Below are 24,970 nucleotides of genomic sequence, written 5' to 3' on the forward strand. Positions count from 1 at the left end.
AAAAAAAAACTTGAAAAAAAATTTATAACAACAAAGGAGCAAGCAACAAAGAAGCAAGAAAAAAAATAAAAGAACTGAGAATATACTCTTATAGGGTTATTAAAATACAAGTGGCATAATGTTGCTCGAAAGTAGACCAGGATTAAAGACGTGCACAGTAAACAAAAGGCAACAAGTGAAAAGCTAAAATTAAGTTTAAGGACCTGCCATAAGGTTATTAGCTGATTTTTCAGTAGAAACTCTACAGGCCAGAAGGGAGTGGCATGATGTATTTTAAGTGATGAAAGGGAAAAACCTACAACCAAGAATAATCTACCTAGCAAGGTTCTCATTCAGATTTGATGGAGAAATCAAAAGCTTTCACAGATAAACAAAAGCTAAAAGAATGCAGCATCACCAAACCAGCTTTACAACAAATGTTAAAGGAACTTCTCTAGTCATCAAACCATAACAAAAGAGAATAAAATGAAGAAAGAGAGAGAGAGAGAGAGAGAAAAGACCTATAAAAGGTTGCTTTAGCATTTCATGGTCTTTTTGGGTTCCATATAAATTTTGGAATTGTTTGTTCTAGTTCTGTGAAAAATGTTGTGAGTACTTTGACAGGGGTTGCACTGGATCTGTAGATTGCTTTGGGTAGTACAGCCATTTTGATAATGTTTGATTCTTCCATTCCAAGAACACAAGAAATCTTTCCATTTCTTTGTATCATCTTCAATTTCCTTCATCAATGTTTTACAGTTTTCAGAGTATAGATAACCTCCTTAGTTCTAGGTATTTTTGGGTTTTTTGATGCAATGGAAATGTTTATACCAGTTATTCAATTCTGGTTTTTGAAGTGGAAAAAAAAAAGTGAGTGAAGGGCTGCAAATGGCAAAATATCCTTCTTTCTTATGGGTGATTTGTACTCCATTACATATATATTCTGCATCTTCTTTATCCATTGATCTATTGATGTGCAATTATGATGCTTCCATATCTTGGCAATTATAAATAATGTTGCTGTTAATAGCTGGGTGTATGTATATTTTTGAATTAATTCTTATTTTGTGGTTGGCTTTATTCCTTTGATAACTATGCAAGTTTAAAAAACTAAAGCTCTAAACATTCTTAGAAACAATGAACAGCACATAGATGTAAATTTTAAAAAAGTGTAGTATATTGTGTTGATGTATTTATATGCAAAACATTGTATATGTGCAGTCAAACTGTAACAATTCTACCTAATAAAACTGAAAAAATGAAAAAAAAAAGAAAAAAAGAAGAAAAAATTAAGTTTAAGTAGTGAGGCAATCAGAGATAAAAGAGAATCACCAAAAAATAAAACAAAATTGAGTAGAAAAAAAGGAAAAGAGGAATGAGGAACCAGATGGAAAAAACTAGGACAAACAGAAAAGAATAGAAACAGTAGATTTTAATAAAACCGTATTAATAGTTACACTGAATGTAAGTGGTCTAACACAAATTATAAAGACTGTCAAAAAGGATGATTCAGCATATGCAAATCAATTAATGTGATACACCACATCAACAAAAAAAGGACAAAAATCACATGATCATCAACAGATGCAGAGAAAGCATTTGATAAAATTCAACATCCATTCATGAGTAAAAACTAACCAAAATGCATATAGAGGGAACATATTTCAACATAATAAAAGCTATTTTTGACAAATCCATAACCAATATAATACTTAATGGTGAAAAGTTGAAAGTCTTCCCGCTAAAATCTAGAACAAGACAAGGATGTACATTCTCACCACTTCTTTTCAACATAGTATTGGAAATCCTAGCCATAGCAATCAGAGAAGAAAAAGAAATAATAGAGATCCAAATGGAAGAGAAGAGGTAAAACTGTCACTATAGGCAGACAAGATACTATATAATAGAAATCCCTATAGACTACACACAAAAACTACTAGAGCTGATAAACAAGTTTAGTTAGGTAGCAGGATACAAGACTAACATACAGAAATCTGTTGCATTTCTTTACAATAACAATGAAATATCAGAAATGGAAAGTTTAAAAAATTCCTTTTAAAATCACATCAAAAAAATAAAATACTTAGGAATAAATCTGACCAATGAGATGAAAGATTTACACACAGAGAACTATAAAGCAATGATTAAAGAATGAAGAATGATTTAAAGAAATGGAAAAATATCCCATGCTCTTAGATTGGAAGAATTAATATTGTTAAAATGCCCATACTCCTCAAAGCAATCTACAGATTTTATGTGACTCCTATAAAATAACCTAGGACATTCTTCATAGAACTAGAATAAATAGTCCTAAAATTTATATGGGAATCTCAAAAGACCCAGAATTGCCAAAGCAATACTGAAGAAAAAGAATGAGGCTGGAGGATTAACTCTCCCAGATTTCAGACAATACTACAGAGCTACAGTAATTAAAACAGTGTGGTATTGGCACAAAAACAGACATAAGGTTTAATGAAACAGAGTAGAGAGCCCAGAAATAAATCCACACACCTACAGTTAATTAATCTTCCACAAAGGAGGCAAGAATATACAATGGAGAAAAGACAATCTCTTCAGCAAGTGGTGTTGGGAAAGCTGGACAGCCACATGTAAATCAATGAACTTAGAACACTCCTTCACACCATACACAAAAATAAACTCAAAATGGCTCAAAGACTTCAACATAAGACAAGACACTATAAACCTCCTAGTAGAAAACATAGACAAAACATTCTCTGACATAAATCTTAGAAATGTTCTCCTAGGGCAGTCTACCCAGGCAATAGAAATAAGAGCAAAAATAAACAAATGGGACCTAATTAAACTTATAAGCTTTTGCACAGCAAGAGAAACCATAAACAAAACAAAACAACAACTTACGGAACGGGAGAAAATATTTGCAAATGATGCGACTGACTAGGGCTTTAATTCCAGAATATACAAATAGCTCACAGAAGTTAATAAAAAAAACCAAACAACCCAATCCAAAAATGGGCAGAAGACCTAAACAAGCATTTCTCCAATGAAGACATACAGATGGCCAGTAGGCACATGAAAAGATGCTCAATATCACTAATTACCAGAGAAATGCAAATCAAAACTACAATGAGGTGTCACCTCACTCCAGTAAGAATGGCCATCATTAAAATGTTCACAAATGATACATGCTGGAGAGCGTGTGGAGAAAAGGGAACCCTTCTACTCTGTTGGTGGGAATGTAGTTTGATGTAGCCATTATGGAAAACAGTATGGAGATTTTTTAAAAAACTAAAAACAGAGCTACCATATGATCCAGCAATCCCACTCCTGGGCATATATCTGGAAGAAACTCTTAATTCGAAAAGATACATGCACCCCAATGTTTATAGCAGCACTATTTACAATAGCCAAGACACGGAAACAATCTATATGTCCATTCAACAGATGACTTTATCCAGATGACTGTACAGTATACACACACACACACACACACACACACACACACACACACACATACACACACAAATACTACTCAGCCATAAAAAAGAAAATAATGCCATTCGCAGCAACATGGATGGACCTGCAGATCTTCATACTAAGTGAAGTAAGCCAGAAAGAGGGGAAAAAAAATATGACATCACTTACATGTGGAATCTAAAAAAAGGACACAAATGTGGAAAACAAACTTAAGGTTACTAGAGGGGAAGGATAAATTGTGAGTTTGAGATTAGCGGCTACTAACTACTATATATAAAATAAACAACAAGCTTCTACTTTATAGTACAGGGAAGTATATTCAACATCTTGTAGTAACCTATAATGAAGAAGAATATGAAAAGAAATATATGTATATACATGTATGACTGAAACATTATGCTATACATCAAATATGACACAACATTGTAAACTGACTATACTTCAATAAAAACATATATCTTCTTTAAAAAAATCAAACAGCATAATTCACATTATCAACATATAAAGAAGAAACAGCATATAATCATCTAATTAAATGCCATAAAAACATTGGACAAGATTCAATATCCACTCCTGATTTTAAAAATCTTAGCAAATAGGAATAGAAAGGAACTTCTTCAAGATGACAGAGGACATCTACAAAAAACCTATGGCTAACATTACGCTTATTGATGAAAGACTAAATGCTCTTCTCCTAAGATCAGGAATGAGGCAAGTAAGTCCACTCTCAGCACTCCCATTTAACTTTGTACTTAGTGGAGGTTCTAGGCAATGTGATACAGCAAGAAAAAGAAATAAAAGAACTATACAAACAAAACTGTTCTCTATGCAGAGAAATAAAACATTTCTGTTCATTGATTACATGATTGTTTACAAAGAAATTCCAAAAGTATGTATCAAAATCCACTTAAAAGTGACTAGAATTAACTAGTGAATTTACGATAACCTCAGGGTATAAGGTCAAAATAAAAATAAATTGCACAGTGCACAACAATGTGAATGATGTTCTTTGTGACACTGAACCGTACACTTAAATATGAAAAATTTTAAGTTATGTGCATTTTACCACAGTTTTTTAAAATGATAGTATCAGGAAAGTTATCTAGAGAAAAACAAAATATCTTGAGCCAGCTGAAAATCTTAAGTCTTTATTATAGAAGTTTTTTTTTTAAATCAACTGTATTTATATATACTGGCAATGTACAATTAGCAACTGAAATTTTAAAATACAATACCACTTAGCACCAAAAAAAACATGAAATAGGTATAAATCCATCAAAATATGTATAGGAGCTGTAAAACCTACAACATCAATGAAGAAAATTAAAGGACTAAATAAATGGGAAGATATATTCATGGACTGGAAGGCTCAAAATTGTTAAGATATCAATTTTCCCTAAACTTATCTATAGACTCAATGTAATACCAATCAAAATCCCAGTAAGATATTCTGTAGAAACAAGCAAACTGATTCCAAAATTTATACAGAAAATAAAACTAGAATAGTCTAAAGAATTTTGTTTTGAAACAAAGTTGGAAAACACACAACCAGATTACAAGATCATAAAGACCATGATGATTTCACTTCCATAAAGCTATAATAATGAACACAGTATGGTAACGGAAAAAGGACAAATGCAGATTAACAGAACAGAGTCTAGAAGTAGACCCACGCTTGGTCAACTGATTTCATGTATCGTTAATTGATTTCAAGAAAGGTGCAAAGTCAATTAAATAGAGAAAGAATAGTCTTTTCAATAAAGGGTGCTAGAATTCTTGGATATCCATATGGAAAGAAATGAAGCTCAACCTATACCTCACAGCATATAGAATTTAACTCAAAATGAATTATAGATTTAAAAGTATAGTAAAGTAAAACTATAATACTTTCAGAGGAAAACAACAGAAACTCTTTGTGACCTTGGATTAAGCAGACATTTCTTAAATAAAATACCAATTGGACAAACTACAAAAGATGAAAACAATAAACTGGACTACTTCAAGATGTAACAACCTCAATTCAAGATACTTTTAATTCACTGAAAAGCCATAGACAGAAAATATTTATAAATACATAGGTTATAAAAGTCCTATGCCCAGAATATACAAAAAACTCTCAACAATCAGTAATAAGAAAACAAACCAAAAAAAATTTAACGGCAAAAGATCTGAACAATTAAAGAAGACATGAATGACAAATAAGCACATGAAAAGGTACTCAACGTGATTTGTCACTAGAGAAAAGGAAAATAAAACCACAATGAGATAATATTACGTATCTATTAGAATAGCTAAAAATAATAAAGAAACTCTCAATATTGATCATGATGGAAGGGAACTACTGGAAAAGTCTGGCAGGTTCTTCCAAAATTTACTTACTGTTTGATCCAGCAATCCTACTTCTAGATATTTACCCAAGAGAAATAAAATTTATGGTCCCACAGAATCCTACACTAAAATGTTTATAGCAGTTTTATTCATAATCTCCAAAACTAAAAACAGATTCACTGGTGAATGGATAAACTGTGTTATAGCCACACAACGGAATACCATACAGCAGTAAAAAGGAATGAATTACTAAATACGTGGATAAATCTGAAATGCATTGTGCTACATGAAAGAAGCCAATATTCCTAACTGCAGGGACAAAAAACAGATTAGCAGTTACCAGAGGCTGGCAGTATGGGGTGAGATGACCATAAAATGGTAAAAGGGAATTTTCTAGGATGACAGAGGTCCATATTTTGATTGTGCTGGTGGTTACTAGATTGCATGTACTGTCAAAACTTGTAAAAGTATATACTATAGTGGGTGAATTTTACTCTATGTAATAAGTAAAATCTCAACAACCCTGAACAAAAAAAATCCTATCAATTAATATACAATGATTTTATTCATATAAGCTAGGTCAGAGACTCTCAAAGTATAGAACTATAGTTTCCAAAAGCACCTTTAACAAGGAGTACTTGATAAAAAACATAAATAATGGTCTCCACTTTAAACCAACTGAGTAACAGTCTTATGAATAGGGCTTGGAATCTTCATTTTTATAAAACACACTATGTGATCTTGATAAACATTGCAGTCTGAAAACCTCTTTGCCAGAGTATAAATATTTTCTTTTATTTTATTAAATGGGAAGTGAAGTGTCCTGACAACAGAAAGATAGGCTGGAGATATAATCAAAGTACACAGTACACAGTACAAAGTACACAGTAAAGTCTGACAGTAAAATTACACTTTAAGATAAATATTATTTATCTAGTATTATAGATTAATGCCATTATCTTCAAACATATTTCTTCTAAAAAAATAATAGTACATGGGTATCTCACTCTTTGCAGACAAAAGCACACAAAGATAGATGAAATATTTAAATATAAGCATATACAATCATAAAAATCCAAAAAAGTAGGAATTTTTGTTTTGTAATAATTTAGACATAGGGAAGGCTTTCTAAGGACCAAAATCTAGAAGCCATAAATGGAAAAGCAATCCTAAAAATGACTATTTTAAAGTTAAATGTCAAAAAAAAAAAAAAACAAACAAAACTGAAGACATTAAAATCTATCTTTATAGATTATAGACCTATAAACAAAAGATGCATTTTCTTAAATTTACAAAGAGCTTTTACAATCATTTAGACCAAGAAACCAATTAAATATAAGGGCAAAGTAGTTTCTCAGAAAACAAAAGGGAAATGACTATAACCTCTTCCTTTAGTTTCTCTTTCTCATATTCTCCAACCCCATCCTTTAACTCATCTGAGTAGTAAAAAGGAATTTCCCACACCCACTTCCCCACCACTGTACATCTCAAGTATGTCTTTGAGTATCACACCAAGATTTCCAGAAAGGAGAATCCAGAGTTGTTGTTTTTTTTTTTAATTCATAGCAATAAATTGCATTCAATTTCCAAATAGGCATTTTTATTAATTTTTAGACTTATGAAAGATCCACACTCATTCTTACTGATTCACTTAATTCCAATCTTATTAATTTATTTTCTCCCTTTGTTTCAACCATGTAATTAATTACAATGGCAAAATCCTAGAGAAGTATCACTCCTACAAAGGAGATGTGCATATAATGCTAGAATCTGTGATGAATTTGTTTTACTGAGATTCTCAAAATGGAAAAATCATTATTCCCAAGGAACAGAGCTCTATCTGAAGATCTAGTTATTTCAGCAAACCTGTAGATTAGTTCAATATCAGACAATTAAAAAAGATGACATGCTAGAGGGGAGGGTATAGCTCAGTGGTAGAGTGCATGCTTAGCATGCATAAGGTCCTGGGTTCAATCCCCAGTACCTCCATTAAAGATAAATAAATTTGAAAAAAAAAAAAAAAAACACAAAACCTAATTACCTACCCCCTCCGGAAAAAGTAAAATAAAATAAAAAGTAAAAAGATGACATGCTGCTAGGGAAATCTTTCATTTTACTAAGGTTCATTCACAACCTTTTCCCCACAAACAATATATTACTTGATTTTGCTCACCTCCTCTCCTGAAAGGTAATATGCTGCAAGTAGGCCTCCGATAAATCGAATATTGACTTCAAAAACAGACACCTCTGAATTCTGTGAAAACATATTGAAAATATTCATATATACGTAAAGCTGTAGAGGTTTCAAAAATCTTCAATAGTTCCTTTGTTCCTCACAAACACATTGAGAATTTTTTTTCCACTTTCTAAGTCTTCATTTCTCATGCAACTGCAATCTCACCTCTCATTTGTTAACATTATTGAAACTCCTCTATTAGTCACCACAGCTTCCTAACTGCCAAAACCAATGGGCCATTTTCATGTGCCTCACTGCGAAATTATCAAGCTATTTAATGCTGTTGACAATTCTCCCTTATGAAAGCCTCTGTTTCTTAAATTCTGGAATGGTGCTCTCCCTTACTGGTCCTTTTTTTTCTGTTCTAATCACTACTCTGTAATGTCTATTTTCACTTCTAGCTCTCTTCATGAATTTTCAATATTTTTCTGGATATAACTATACCAGTGTTAAAGGAGGTACCAAAAAATAATGTTAGATGATGGGCTTTTCAATTAATAATGCCAAAAAAACTGACTTGTAGGTAAGAAATCAATTTGGATAGTCATTTCATATTATATATATATTTATGAAATCCAAATGATTTAGAAGTACATATAGAAAAATTGCAATAAAAAGTAGAATAAATGTGACAATCTCTATACTTCTTGGAGAAAGCTTCTTTGTAAGGCTAAAATCAACAGCATTGGTAACAAATGATGATAGGCTTGAATTTCTCCACAATAGAAATTACTTATAAGAAAAAACCATGAACAAAATTAAAAGGCAAACAACTTACAGAAGGAAATTTGCCACAAATATAGCAATATTTATAACTTTACCACATAGTCTATAGGTTTGCATTTAGATATGGATTAAAGATATTGCTAAGAAAGACTCTAATACATGGAAAGAAAAATAGAAGTGGCAAAGAACTGACCAAAGAATCTAAAGAATATACAAAACTGACTAATAAATACCATTTATAATTAATTTTTAAATAAAAATTAAACAGAACTTATATATTACCCTGAAGTCTTTCCAACTTTCATAGGCAGAAGACATCATTTGCTAACACAAGCATAATTCCCTAATGTAGAATTTTCACAATACAATGTAATTTTTTAATAACATAACTGTCATCCCACCATGTTCTGGTGGCTAGAATTGACTGCAAGTGGTTTATATTACTTCACATATTCCCAGTATATAGTACACTGCAGGGTACACAATAGACATTTCACTAAACATAGAAAGGAAGGGAAAGAGGGAGAGAGGGCCTCTCTCTCTCACTCACTGGAACAATAATACCTTCTAATCAGTTTCCCTGACTTCATGCCCTCCTCCCAGCACTCCATTTATTCAGCACCATACAGCCGACAGTGGTGATGAACATTTTCAATCTTAAGGCAGCTTAGGTCACTAATCTGTGCAAACCCTTACCATGACTTCTGGCTACACTCAAAGTAAAATGACTTATAAGATCCAACATAATCAGGTTCCTCACAACCTCTCTGACATCATCTCCTTCCAATATTCCTTTTACTCACTTTATTGTTACCAAATGGGTCTACATACAGTTCAAGAATTGTCAAACTCACTTCTGCATCAGTCTTTATACTTTATCTGCAGATCTCCAAGCAAATTTCACTTAGAAAGTTTTTCTGACGACACCATATAAAATAGTGAAGAAATCCTCATCACTAATATCACTTACATTGTATTATTTCCCCAATTAATACTTATCATCATCTGAATACTATGTAATTATTTGTAAAATTTATACCTTCCCTCATAAAAGACAGAAATTTAAAGAAGTCCTAGAGGGAGAAAAGGGAGAGAATGAAGCAGAGGCACTATTCTCAGGAGTAACGACTGAGAATCTTCCTGAACTGATGAAAGCAAAAGTCTTTAGGCTGATAAAACACTGAGTCCTTTAAGGAATAATCTAAATACAAATACATGGTAATGGAATTCCAGAACAACAAAGCAAAAAAAAAAAAAAAAAAAAAAAGGAAATATTAAAACAAGAGGAAAAAGATTATCTTTTAAAATTAAACTGACAGCGTACTTCTCAATAGCATAAAGAAACAGGAAGACAATGGAACTGTATCTTTAAAAGATTAAGAGAAAATAATCAACCTCTAATTCTATACTCAGCTATAATACCTATTAGGAGAGAACTTGGCTCTCTGATATCCACATGGCTTTCCTTAGGTTTCTTCTCAAAAATGTCACCATAACAAGAGTCCTTCAGTAGCCACTGGACATAAAACAGCAATCTCTCACCAACACTTACTCCAATTCTACTTACTCTTCTTTAAGAGTGAGCACATATCACTATCTGACATGCTATACAGAACTTGAATATATAGTTACGATTTTTTTCCCAAAACTAGAATATACACTAGAATAAATTAGAGATAACTGTTTTTTTTTTCCATTTCTATATCCATAGATCTAGAACTATGTCATGGAGAAGGCACTCAATAAATATAGTAATTTATTTATTCACTCATTATTTAATAGGGAAGTTTCAAATGTAAGTCGAGACCAACTAGACAACAATTACCAATAAGACAAGAGAGAGATAAGCTAAATTAAAGCATTCTAAGATTCTTATGTTTCTCAGAAGAATAGAGAAATTGGTTAATTTTAAACTTTGGTAAGTATACATATTAAAATTTTAATGGTAACCCCAAAATAAGTGGAAATGGAAAGTATAAAGTCAAACTAATAGAGGGAAAAAGAGATCTAAACTAAAAACTAGTAGAGGAAAACAGACATGAGTAATTTAATCCAAAACAAGGAAGACAGAAAATAAAAGCAAATGAAAAGTACAATAATAATATAGGCAGCAAAACAATGATGGAAAAGCCAACTCTAAAAATATATTATCATACTAAATGTTAACATTTCAGACTTAACAGTTAAAAGACTCCAAGACTAGACAAAAATAACAAAATCTAAGTACACACTATAGGTAAAATATACAGCTAACATATATGACACAGAAAGGTTAAAAGTAAAAGAGTGGAAAATGACTGTGCTGATTATTAAGCCATTTTTTTCTCAGCTTCAAATCCATCCTTCTACAGTTTACTTTGGTACACTGAAATTGGAACTCCTCAAATGCATTTCTCATTTCCCTTATAGGCCCTGCCAATAGGAGGTTCTACAAAGATAATACAAGGCTGAAGGAAGGAGAAGGAACTTACTCCTTCCAGTTTGCCTTTAGTTTCTGACAGTATCAAAGCAGCCGTGGTTTTTCACCGTGACAGTGGCAGTTAGTTCCAGGTTACAGTTCCCCCGCCACATACACATTCCCCAAATCAGCCTCCTTATGCCCCTTACAGATACCAAGCTCTAGCTGGCTACCCCCTCCTCAAAGGTCTAAGTCCCAGTTCTGAAATAGCCTGAGGCCCAAGCTACTGAATTTTAATGATCTCAACCACTTCCCATTATTCGTACAGATCCAGGCATGGCAATTGTTTACTGCAGTTCCTACCTCTTGGAATACCACAATGTTCTCTTTTTGTCTTGTCAGTTCCCCATTAATTGGTCAGCAATTCTAAACATTAAATCCTCTAATTTAAAAAACTATACAGTTCCAGTTCTTGATTGAGCCAACTGATACAATGATATACCAACAAATTATTAAGCATAATAAAGATGCCATGTTAACAAACAGGAGTGAGATTCACAAATGCCAATTCTCTCCAAATTAATCTATAAACTGCAAGCAATCTTCATCAAAATCTCAACATCGTCTTCCAAAACTTACAAGAACAAAGAACTGAGAATTGCTAAGATAATTTCCTAGTAGAACGAGATCAAATATCAAGATTCAGATATAGCTATCAAGCTTCTTGTAAAAATAGTGTAGTTAAGACTACAGTAAATATCTAGACTACTAAAATACTGATGTAGAGATAAAGAGAAAAGCCAGTAGAAAAAACAGACTAATATAACTAATATATGACTAATGTGGCATGTAAAAATAGCAGGGAAATAAATGTGCTAGGATCAGTTGACAGTTGCTATCTCACCCTACCTACATAATCAACTACATAAGGATTAAAGACTTAAATGCAAAAGTAGAACTTTAAAATGTTCAGAATTAAATATAGGAATACATTTTCATGATCTTGGAGAAAGAATTTCTTAAATAAGATACAAAAAGCATAATCTATAAGGGCTACATAACTATACAAGAAAAAAAATTACATTTCTCAGCCTCCTTTTACAGTAAGGCGAGCCCTTATGAGTACAATCCACTCAATGATATACAAGCAAAACTGGAGTAACCAACTTCTGAACATCACGTATCTTTTCTCTGTACCTTCCTCCTTTCTGCAGCTAGGAAGGTTTACCCACCTTGTCTTGAGGAATCATCTTGTATCATGAGGTTGAAGCTTTACACTGAAGCTCACAGAGCAGTAAGACAAAGGAACCTAGGTCCTTGGTCATGGAGGAACTACCCAAACCAGCTCTAAACTGCTTATATCTGCACTTGATTTGCATGAAAGAGAAATAAACATCTATCTTATTTAAGCTATTTTACACTAGGTTTTCTGCCATTCAGAGCCAAACTTAAACCTAACTGATTAAAAAAAAAATTGTTCTAATTGAGGTATGTCCAAAATGCTAAAATAACATAAAGGAAAGTGATCAGTTTTTGTCTAATTAGCATCAGGAAAGGCATCAGAGAAGAAATAATTATGGACTTAAATCACAATTTAAATGATTCAGAGTCTACCAAAGACAAAAACACATAACCAAGCCGCTTCTCACTACAGTCAGAAGGAATGGTAAATACAAATATCATGAAAGGTGATTATGAATATGACAAAGAAGTACACACATCTTTTAGGTGAAGACTGGTAATAATGAAAATAACTGCTATCATTTACTGAATACTTAATATGTACCAGATTATCCCAAATAATTCTCACAATACTGCAATAGGATTATAATTTTAATGACAGATTTAGAAGGAATAAGTAGCATGTAAGTTTCCCAAGCAGCACTGAAATGTAGCTGTGCTGGGCTTCGAACCTAAGCAGTACCAGTTAAAACTATGCCAAAATGCTGGAAGCATGAGCACAGGCCTAAATATGAAGGCTCATCAAAGATGTGCCAAATCATCACATCTTCAAAAAATAATAAAACACTTATTATTTAAAAGGTAATTGATGGTTTCCTGATATTTCGAGTTCAATGTGTGTGGTTTTTTTTTTTTTCCTAACTCTTAACACATTTAACACCTTGCATTAAATGATAAGGGCAAGAAAAGTAAAAGGAAAATGGTGAAAAAGGATGCATATTTTATACAAAAATTAAACAAGAGACAATACCGAAAGAAGAAAGGGGACTTAGGATTTCCTTAAACTGCTAGTATAATGATCAAAACTATGGTAAGACTGTGCCTTTTCACACTCAGTCAGATACATTATCAATTGTATACTTACCACACTGAAATCAAGGTTGTTTTCAATCCATTTTTGCCCATCTCGGAACTCATCATGAAGTCCCATGATATAAAGGGTATCCAAAGCATCTACAATAGTAGCACCCATTTGTGAACTTCCTAAATTGGAAGGGGAAAAACTGTCATTAAAAAGATGTCCTTCATATAAGACCTATTTTAATTTCTCATATATAAAAAGTAAATCAAAGTAGGAATGTAAGGATGAAAAAGAATATCCAACGTGGTTCACTTTTCCATAATAGATAATATACATTGTTTAAAACATTTTCCTAAAGATGACACATTGCTAACTAATAAAAAGATAAAGGAAAACTAAATTAAAATTCTCCTTAGTTTTCTTCCTGGTCAGAATATGAGATATCTATCTACTTAACTGAGGTAGATTAAAAAAAAAAAAGATTAGTTTATGAAAGGGGGAGGGTGGTAACCATGCTCTTTTGGTTCAAATTAATAGAAAGGGCAAAAAAAAAAAATACACTTTAAATAATAATAGAAGTATAACAAGGCTATATTATAAATCATGGTAGAATATAAACTATAATTTAATCCTTAACAACCAAAAAGCAGGTAAAGCACATTGAGTATATTGAAAGTCATTAAATAAAACGTGAGTAGAGAAAATCAAAATAGAAAGATCTACCCATCTTCAAGAAAGATACCATCTTGATCTTACAGAAAATGCTTCAGGGAGCAAGGAACTACTTCAACAAAGCTAGCCCAATTGATAGCAAAACCAGATACTGTAAACACAAGAAAAGAGAACAGGACAATCTTACTAATGAATGTAACTGCAAAAATCTTGAATAAAATACTAGCAAAACAAATCTAGTAGTGTAATAATAATAATAGGGAGCAGCTGGGTCCTCCCTAACCCCAGAAATGCAGTTATTATTTCTACCTTCTGAGAATGAAAATCACCCACACAGCTTATTGTCTACATCTACATGACTTTACTATTACATTGTCTTCATCAACATGAGTTTACTGTTCTAGGAAACTCTTGCTCAGAGAGAAATGCTGCAAAATAAACTACTGTTTATTCCAGGAAATACTTGGAAGACCCATCAACTTTTTAACACAAAGTATCATATGATGGTTAAGACTCTGAAACTCTAAACCCTTTCCTTCTAAATTATCCATTTCGCAATCCTAAAATGTTATATCACGATCCTTACCCGATCATATCCAAGCTATAATCAATCATAACCCCTGAGCTGAAAGGCCCACGTTAAACTAGACTTAAAATCTTAATACATATCTCAGCTTTGTCCTTCCCATCTGAAGACTTACTAGGGCTCTGGTGAGGCAGTGATCTCCCTTACCATGGTAAGCATTAAACTCAGCTTTGTCTTATCAAAAAGTTATCTTGGTGATATTTCAGAAGTCGGCATTCGACACTACTTAGTTCACATTTTCTATTTCCTAGTCCTTCTTTTCTTTCCTTTCTAATTTCACTCCTTTTTCTCCTGAGTAAATACTGTTTTCTTGTTCTGGTTTACAGCTATACAAATTTGTTCTTATAATGGTTCTCCTTAACTTAAATCATATTTTCTTATCCACGTGTTTCTAATAATTTCTTTAACTTATCAAGAAGTGTATATTCTCACTAACAAGACAAATACACCACCCTCTGATAATTCCTTGGTTTTCTCCCCACTCAGCTCCCTTCATGTTGGTGTTAACCAGAATATTTGTTCTGTGTTATTACAGACACTTTCCTTTTGCTTTTCTTGATCCTCAGCTTTTTATGAAGATAACAAAAATTCTATCAAGCCATTTAATCAACCATATATCCATATCTCTTGCATAAAAACACTTGAATATGTATCTCTTTTTGTCCACAATTATTATCATGCTTATTTTAAATCCATAAGAGCAACTGTTTTTGTTATTTCAATTTTTATATGTACTGATGCTCAGTTCTCTAGTTAGTTATTTAGTCCTGTAAGTTCATGTTTCTCTAAGGTGCTGACTACTGTGAAATGGAAAAAAGGCCTGACCCACATATTTGTACCAATTCTGGTTTTCCAAAAGGAGAAGTTTGTGCCATGAGCTTAAACAGTACAAGGAAGAGAAAGGCAAAACTGAAATTAATCACTATGACTGTTTACCTAGACAACTCCAGATCTCAACTGGAAAAAAATTAAAAGTCTAAAACTACTTTGGGTCAAATAAGAATTAAAATGACACTACAGAACATTTAAAACATTAATAAACTTTTATTATGAGAACATGGGAATCAATTAAACCAGTTCTCAGAGAAAACCTTGTAACTCGAAAATTTGATACTGCTTAATAAGAACAAATGAAAACAACTACATTCTGAACATTCTACTGAGGAAGTAAGAAAAAGAATGACAAACTTGAGTAACAAAGTAGAAGAATCAGAAAAGCTAAACGCAGAAATTGATGAATTAGAAATAAAGGGGGACCTAATCAAACATACAAGCTTTTGCACAGCAAAGGAAACCGTAAACAAAAAAGACAACCTATGGACAATGAGAAAATATCTGCAAACAATGTGACTGACAAGGGCTCCATTTCCAAAATATACAAACAGCTCATACAACTCAATAACCAAAAAACAAACCATCCGATCAAAAAATGGGCAGGAGATCTAAATAGGCATTTCTCCAAAGAAGGCAAACAAATGGCCAATAGGCACATGAAAAGATGTTCAATATCACTAATTATCAGAGAAATACAAATCAAAACTACAATGAGGTATCTATCACCTTACACCAATCACAATGGCCATCATTAAAAAGTCCACAAACAATAAATGCTGAAGAGGGTGCAGAGAAAAGGGAACTCTCCTATACTGTTGGTGGGAATGTAATTTGGTGTAGCCACTATGGAAAACAGTATGGAGATTCCTTAAAAAACTAAAAATAGACTTACCATATGATCCAGGAATCCTACTCCTGGGCATATATCCAGAGGAAATTCTAATTCAAAAATATATATGCACTCCAGTGTTCACAACAGCACTATTTACAATAGCCAAGAAATGGAAGTAACCCAAATGTTTGTCAACAGATGACTGGTAAAGAAGATATGGTATATATATAAAGTGGAATACTATTCAGCCACAAAAAAGATTAAAATAATGCCACTTGCAGCAACATGGATGTACCTAGAGATCATCATACCAAGTGAAGTCGTCAGATGGAGAAAGACATATATTGTTATCACTTACATGTGGAATCTAAAAAGTGATACAAATGAACTCATTTACAAAACAGAAACAGACTCACAGACATTAAAAAAAAAAACTTACGGTTACCAATGGTGAAAGAGGGAGAGGGATAAATTAGGAGTTTGAGATTAGTACACATAAGTACTAATAGATACAAACTACCATATGTAAAATAGATGAACAACAAGGTCCTACTACATAATACAGGGAACAATATCTTGTAGTAACCTATAATGAAGAAGAATATGAAAAAGAATATATATGTATAACTGAATCACTTTGCTGTACACCAGAAATACAACCATGTAAATCAATTATACTTCAATTTAAAAAATTATTTTTTTAAGAAAAAAAAAGAAAGAAAACTGCCAAAATAATAAATTCAAGAAATGGTGCTATGAAAAGAACTATAAAATATATCTACAACTAATTTTTAAAAAGTAGTCAAAGGAATATAAAAACACAAGAAAGGAACTGAGAATGCATTAATAGACAAATACAAAGGAAATGAAGAAAACTATTTTTAAAAGCCCAGTTTAGTCATAGTTTCCAAATAAATTTGAAAATGAGTGAACTGATGATTTTCTAAGAAAATAGGTTTTATTTTGACTTACGAAAGAAGAAACAGATAATCTAAATATAAACAGACCAAGAAACAGAGGAAATTAATAATTTTCAAAGAGCTACTTGCTATGAAAGTATCATACTCTGAAAGGTTCACAGAATAAATTCTATTTTAATTTTAAGGATAGTAACTCCTATATAAATTTTTATAGGACATAGGAAAAGAGAGCTTAAAATTCAACTTACAAATTCTGCATACCATTGATGCAAAAATGTAACTTAGTAAGGAACTAAAACTATTATCTGATCTCATTCATGAGCATCGAGGCAATATTTAGGAATGTACTTGCCAGGTGTACGGTAAGTTTATGTTTAACTTTATGAAAGACTGACAAATGCTCTCCAGAGAGGATGATTTTACACTCTCAGCAGCAGGGTATGAGAGGTCTAGTTGTTCTACCATCCTTGTCAATATTTGACATTACTGGTCTTTTTAATTTTATTCATTCTAATGGCTGTGTAAGAAACTGCACTGTGGTTTGAATTTTAATTTCCCTTGTGACTGACGTGCTTATTGGCTTATTCGTTTACCTTCTTTAGTGGAGAATTACTTACATATTCTGAATACATCCTTATACATATATCACAAATATATTCTCTAATTCTGTGGCTTGCCTTTTCATTTCCTTAATGTCTTCTGGAGAGCAGAAATTTTTAATTTTCATAAAATAAAATTTATCAATTTTTTTTCTCATGGTTTATTCTTTTTGTATCTGAAAACTCTTTGCTTACTTCAAGGTCACAAAGATTTTCTCAAATGCTTTTTACTGGAAATTTCATATTTTTAGTTTTTACGTTTAAATCTGTGACCCATTTCCAAGCTCATTTTTGTGTACTACGTTGAAGAGTCAAGGTTTTTATTTTTCTATACAAATATGTAACTGATCCAGCACCACCTGTTGGAAAGACTTTGCTATAAAACCCACTGAATTATACCTCAGCACCTGTTAAAAATCAATTTAAAATGTATGTGCAGTTCTATTTCTATTCTTTTCCAGTGATTTCTACATATAACGTAATGCTAAAACCATACTGTCCTCATTACTGAAGCTTTATAGTAAATCTTAAAATCAAATAGTGTGTATCCTTCAACTTTTTCCTACCTTTTAAAAAATTACTTTGATTTATATGGAAAAGTAATTTTTACTGGGATTGCTTTAAACCTAAATATTGAATTTCAAGAGAACTGACATTTCCACAACATTGAGTATTCCAACTCATAAACATGGCAACTTTTTCATTTAAGTCCTTTTAAATTTCTCATGATAATCACAGTTTTCAGTGTACAAGTTTTGCACATATTTTGTTAAATTCATCCACATATACTTCCTATATTTTATGCTACTGCAAATGATATTATCTTAAATTTGCATTTGTAATCTTTATTGCTAGCATCTAGAAATATAATTAATGTTCGATATTGAATTTGTATCCTATGGCCTTATTACTAAATTTGTTTATTTGTTCTAGTGCTTTTTTGTTGTTTGGTAGATTCCCTAGAATCTTCTTCATGAACAATCATATTGACTACACGTAAAGATAGTTGTACTTCTCTGTTTTTAATCTTTGTATATTTTTGTCTCTGTCTTTCTTGACTGCACTGGCCAGGACCTCATATGTAATGTTACATAAAACTTGGAGAACAGAGATATCTTTGCCTAGTTCACAATCTTAGGGAATGGCGTCTAGTCTTTCAACATTACACGTGGGGATTTTTTACATTTGTTTGGTTTTGGGTGTGTGTGTTGGGGGCATAGTGGTGGTTAATGGGCTCTTTATCGGGTTGAGAAAGCTCCCTTCTAGTCCAAGTTTACTGAGAGTTTTTACTATGGATGGATATTAAGTGCTGTTAAATGCTTTTTTGGCAACTACTGAAATGATCATATGATTTTCCTCTTTTAGGCCCTTAATGTCTTCAATTACATTAACTAATTTCCAAATGTTAAACCAACCATGCATTTTAGGATAAACTCCACTTGGTCATGAGGTATTATTTTTTAATGTATTGCTGAATTAGAGTTACTAAGGTAAATCTAATTTGGTCACAGATTTTTGTGTCTATGTTCATGAGGGACATTGGTCTATAGTGTCCTTTTATTGTAATATTGTTGTCTGCTTTTGGTATTAGGGCTTTGGTGGTGCTACCAAGAAGACATAATAATCCTAAATGTGTAAACATCTAACAAGAGTATCTCAAAACATATGAAGCAAAAGTTGATAGAATTGAAAGGAGTAAGAAAGAAATCCAATATTAGAGTTGGGAACTTCAACACCCCTCTCTTAGTAATTGACAGCACTGCTAGACAGCAAACCAGACAGAGGGAGCCTGAACAACCCCATTAACCCATGGGCTCTAACTGACATGAATAAAACATTCTACACCGAATAACAGTCACAACACATATACACACTCTTTTCAACCACAAATAAACATTCGCCAAGATGAGTGTTTCTGGGTCATAAAGTAAATCTCAAATAATTTAAAAGACATGGAACCAAAGTATATTCTCTGACCATAATAGAATTTAGTTAGAAATCAGTAACAGAAAGATAACAGAAAAACCTCTAAGCATTTAGTAATTAAACAACAAACTCAAAGGAAGTTTTAAAACATACTTAATTGAATAAAAATGAAAACACAACATATCAAAATCTTTGGGATGTAGCTAAAGCAGCACTTAGCAGAAAATTAATAGCACTAAATGCTTACACTGGAAAAGAGGATCTTTAAACTACTCTAGGCTTCTACTTCAAGAAACTAGAACAGCAAAACCAAAATCAACCCAAAAAATACAGAAGAGTGGAAATAATAAAAGATAAGAGCAGAAATCAAAGAAATTGAAAACACAGAGAAAATATCAAGAAGAATAAGGAAAGCAAAAGTTGCTTCTTTGAAAATATAAATAAAATTGGTAAACTTCTAGTAGGACTGACAAAGAAAAAAAGAGAAAACACAAATTAGCAATATTAGAAATGAAACTACAGCTGCCACAAATATTCAAAAGGTATCAATACTCCAAACAACTCTATGCACATAAAATCAACCACTTAGATGAAACAGACCAATTCCTTAAAATCACCAACTACCAAAACTCACCCAAGGTGAAATAGGTAAACTTAATGGTCCTTACAGAGGAAATGAAATTGAGAAACTGAAGTTATAGTTTAAAAACCTCCCAGAAAAAATTAAAACAAAGAACAAAAAAACAAACTCCAGAGGCAGGTTATTTCACTGGCAAATTGTATCAAAAATTTAAGGAAAATATAAAACCAGCAGTACACAATCTTTTCCAGAAAAATAAAGAGCAGAGAACACTTCCAAACTCATTTTATCAGGCCAATATTACACTGACACCAGAACAAGACAAAGATAATACAAGAAAAAATACAAAACAATATGCCTCCCAAAATATGAATACAAAATCCTCAACAAAATATTAGAAATCATTAGCAAATTAGAAATGACAAAAAGAGTTTATACATACACACATGGAAAACAAGACACACTTCAAAAAGCATTGTAAAATCAAATTAATACTTCTTTTCCAAATCAAAATTATTTTAAATGCAAAGAGATTTATCCCTAACAAAAATCTTTCAATCTCCAGAATATCTAAGTAAAAGTAATTCATTGTGACTATTAATCACTGTTGGAAAAATTACTAACAGTGCTAACTTATGTCTAACAACATTTTCCTCTCCCCACTCACAAGTTACAGCTGAGCCCTAACCAGGCAAAGCCAAACGAATCTATCCCATCCCTCTGGGTATAGCATCTGGGTCAAGGATGGACACAGGGCCCAAATACATTAAAAAAAAAAAAAAAGTGGTTTTTGAGAAAACCAGGTGCTCTCTTCACTACAGTGTTCTCTTTTCTATAGATGTGGTAGTTTCTATAGATGTGGTAGTTTCTATAGATGTGTGATACGAAGTTTCCAGGTGCTGCAGCCATCCCACCTAAGAAGCCAGTCTGAAGACATAAACACACAGAAGAAAACAGAGGAAAGAGATAAAGAAAAAAGCTTAGTCTGGAATCAGATCTACTCTAGAGGATCATTGATCTGATTCAATTTCTTTTTTAGTTTAAGCCATTTTAAAATGGATTTTTGGTTATCTGCACATAAAAAACCCTCTGATGCCAAGCACGAACTAGGCAGAAGTCAGAGGAATATGATTTCCGTTACCATATAAAAGAATGTTTTAATAATCAAGGCTAAGAAAAGGAAATAGACAAATTTTAAATTGTTTTCCTTATAATCTAGAATATTGTGATTAAGGGTTCAATACCTGCCTATATGTTCCTACAGTAATAGGCTAGATTTGTAAAGTTCCTTCCAACTCTTTAAGATTCTGATTCTGTAAAAGCATACTGAATTTGGGATGTCAAATGAGACACTCAGAACTAGGGGTCACCCTTTGCTTAGACTTCTATTTAAACAAAATAGTGAAAAACAGATTTTTTTTTTTAAATGCCAAATCATACTCACTAGCAAGAATATGAGATATAGAGTGGGGAGGATACAGCTCAAGTGCTCCATTATTTAGAAGCTATGTGACCTTGGGCAAGTCATTTAACCCTAATTGTGCTTCAGTTTCCTCATCTGTAAAATGGGAACAGTAATAATAGCACGTGCCTCATAGAACTGTTGTGAGTACTAAATAAGCTCATTCACATGCATCACTTAAATCAGTCCCTGGCACATAGTGCTTAGTTTATTAGTCTGTTCAGGCTGCCATAACAAAACACCATACACTATGAGGCTCAGACAGCCCAGAAACTTATTTTCTCACAGTTCTGGAGGCTGAAAGTCCAAGATTAAGATTCTAGTTTTTAGTGGAGCACCTTCTTCTTGGTTTATAGATGTCCACCTTCCTGCTGTTATCATACCCACTGTAGCCTTTCCTTGATGTATGTGGCATGGGGAGAGAGAGCTTGTAGGTCTCCTTCTCTTTCTTTGAGGGTTCCAGCCCCATCTGATTAGGGCCCCAAACTTACGACCTCATTTAATCTTAATTACCTCCTAGAAGCTCTATCTCCAAATACAGTCACATTGGGAGTTAGAGCTTCAGTGTATGAATTTACAGGGGACAGGATTCAGTCCACCACGGTAAGCACTATAGAAAGATTGTTAATGTTAATACTATTAATGTGTATGTGACGATTGTTCTAACGGAAGATACAGTTTTATTCACAAACCCAGTTACAGAATCTCTAAAGCAAATAACTGTCCTCATGCCTCAATGAAAATTTAAACTTTGTATTATAAAATACTTAATTGCTATTCATTTATGTGATAATCCCTCAGAAAGGGAGGACTAAAGCTGACAAAATCTTGCTTTTGTACCAAGTTAAAAGACTCATTTTGTGAAGTCTCCCTTTCCAACTCTAAGCTCCTTTAATTTCTAAGACCTCAAAAATAACTTTACCCAGTAAATCAGCTTGAGTGCTCCTAATGACCAACTGGCAAGAACTACCCTGACAATAATCTGAACCTGCCATGCCCTGGTCATCATTTACCAATCTAACCAATAGTGATCTACAAAGGTCACTTTTGAAGAAGTCTGACAAAATTACCACAAATTAAAACCACCTTCCATTAAAAAAAAAAAATGCTATTATTTTTAAAAAGAAAAAAACATTAAGTCAAAAGTTACCCATTAGGATTTAAAATTCAGCAATCTTTCCTTACACAGTTATTGCAATGATTAAATAAAATAAACGTATGTTATTTACCTACTACCTTGCCTAGGATTAGTATCCATCTGGTAAGTGTTAGGTACATTAGATGTTCTAAGAAATACGGCTTAAAAGACCAAGCAGAAAATTAACATCCAACTCATTTTCAATACATGTTTATATTCCAAGTTTTTAAAAGGGCTCAGAATTTACCACTGAGTTTAATATACAGGGATGGTTACTTGAAGAGAGGATCTAATTTTAATTAATCACTAAATACAGTGTCTTTTACTACACTAATGTCTCATTGTGGCATTCATAAAGCAACAGGAACTCCTTCATCTGTAACCTCTGCTGAGGAAATAACCTTTATTTCATTAAATGATAGCTGCTAACTTCAATGTCATATATGAGATCACTGGTGACTTTGATTATCTAAAAGAAAATTTTTTCCATTATCCTTCCATTCTAACATCTCTCAAACCCAGGAGAAATTATCCTTTCAGCCATTTCCTTTTTTGACAGAAAACAATCAAGCATCAAACATATTATAAGAGAAATCGTAGAACTAGAAAAATTCTTCCAGAATCACAATAAAAAAATATTACTTGGATTACTGTGGTGGTAGAGACAACTGCACTGCATATGACTAATATATGTGCCTTCTAACCCCATTAATATTTTCTTGCCTTCACCTACCATTATTTAAAAGATATACATCACATCAAGAAGGCTTTAAAATAGGGGAAAGAAGTGAAGACTACAAAAAACAGCTCAGTAATTCTCAAGACTAATCCTTGAGTTAAGTAAAAGCTGTTAGTTAAGTTAGTAAGTAAGTTAACTTACTCTTTTACACTGAGAAGTTTAACAAGTGACCTGAAGTCAAGAGAGGCAGAAAGTTAGGGCAAACTCTAAACACAGCTCTTCCCCAAACCTCCATCCCTACACACACTGCTAATGTTCCCCTTGGAACTAGAAATATACAATATAACTCACTCAACTTACCAACCAAATCACCTTGGGCAAGATACTTTTTTTTTTTTTTAACATACATCGATAGTACTACTGGAATTTCCCATCTTTTCCTCCTCCTCTAAAATGTGTGAGTATTAGAATTGGCATGTGTTAAAAAAAAAAAATAGAAATAGGCACCTATCTTCCTTGATAGTAAAGAATAACAATGCAGAAGAAGCTTCAAAATACTCAAATAAATGACTAAACAATCTTTATGTAAATAGAAAATCTGTCACATATCTGTGTTTTCCAAAGCAAGTATAACTAAATCTTGACTGAAACTTGCCAAAAAAAAAAAGTTGCTTCAAGTTACAGTTTCATAGAAATACAGTCGTCCTCCCTTATCCAAAGGGGAATCATTCCAAGATACCCAGTGCTGCCTGAAACCCTGGATAGCACTGAACTCTATATATACTATGTTCTTTTCCCTATACATACATACCTATGGTAGAGTTTAATTTATAAATTAGGCACAGTATGAGATTAATAATAATCACAAAATAAAGCAATTACAATAATATGCTGCAATAAAAGTTACGTAAATGTGGGGTCTCTCTTTCCTTAAAATATCTTACTGTACAAATTTAATCCCTTTTCCATCTTAACTAAGTACTAACTGCACTGTGGCCAGTAACTTCTACAGTTTGAGGTGTGACAGCAAAACTAGCACACATTTCTACTTTCTTCTTCACAATTTCACAAATAGAAGATTTGTTCTTACCTTACATCTTTACAACCTCAGCATATGATTTTTTTCTTTCCTTACTAAGTCAGGAACTTTTACCTTTTCACTTAAAGGAAGCATTTTACAGCTTTTTTGGCAAATCCAAATTGTTGGCATCACTACTTTTATACTTTGGGGCCATCATTAAGTAAAATCAGGGTTACCTGAACACAAGCACTGTGATACCTCCACAGCTGATCTGGTAACCTAGATGGCTACTAAGTGACTAATGAGCAGGATAAACTGGACAAAGGGACGGTTCA

The 24,970-nt window shown here is 32.6% G+C and overlaps 1 protein-coding gene across 3 annotated transcripts in view; it reads right to left on the reverse strand.

Moving 5' to 3' along the window:
- MAN1A2 (mannosidase alpha class 1A member 2) overlaps positions 1–24,970 on the reverse strand; it is a 149,054-nt gene that overhangs the window by 87,720 nt on the left and 36,364 nt on the right. For all 3 annotated transcript variants that reach the window (XM_032486948.1, XM_032486947.1, XM_006184283.3), the window contains exons 4-5: positions 13,450–13,568; positions 7,937–8,017 (exon numbers count right to left, since the gene is read on the reverse strand). In XM_032486948.1, the coding sequence (XP_032342839.1) occupies positions 7,937–8,017; positions 13,450–13,568 (200 nt within the window). The remainder of the gene's footprint in view (positions 1–7,936; positions 8,018–13,449; positions 13,569–24,970) is intronic.

This window comes from Camelus ferus, chromosome 9 (genome assembly GCF_009834535.1).
Source record: "Camelus ferus isolate YT-003-E chromosome 9, BCGSAC_Cfer_1.0, whole genome shotgun sequence".
Taxonomy (NCBI): Eukaryota; Metazoa; Chordata; class Mammalia; order Artiodactyla; family Camelidae; genus Camelus; species Camelus ferus.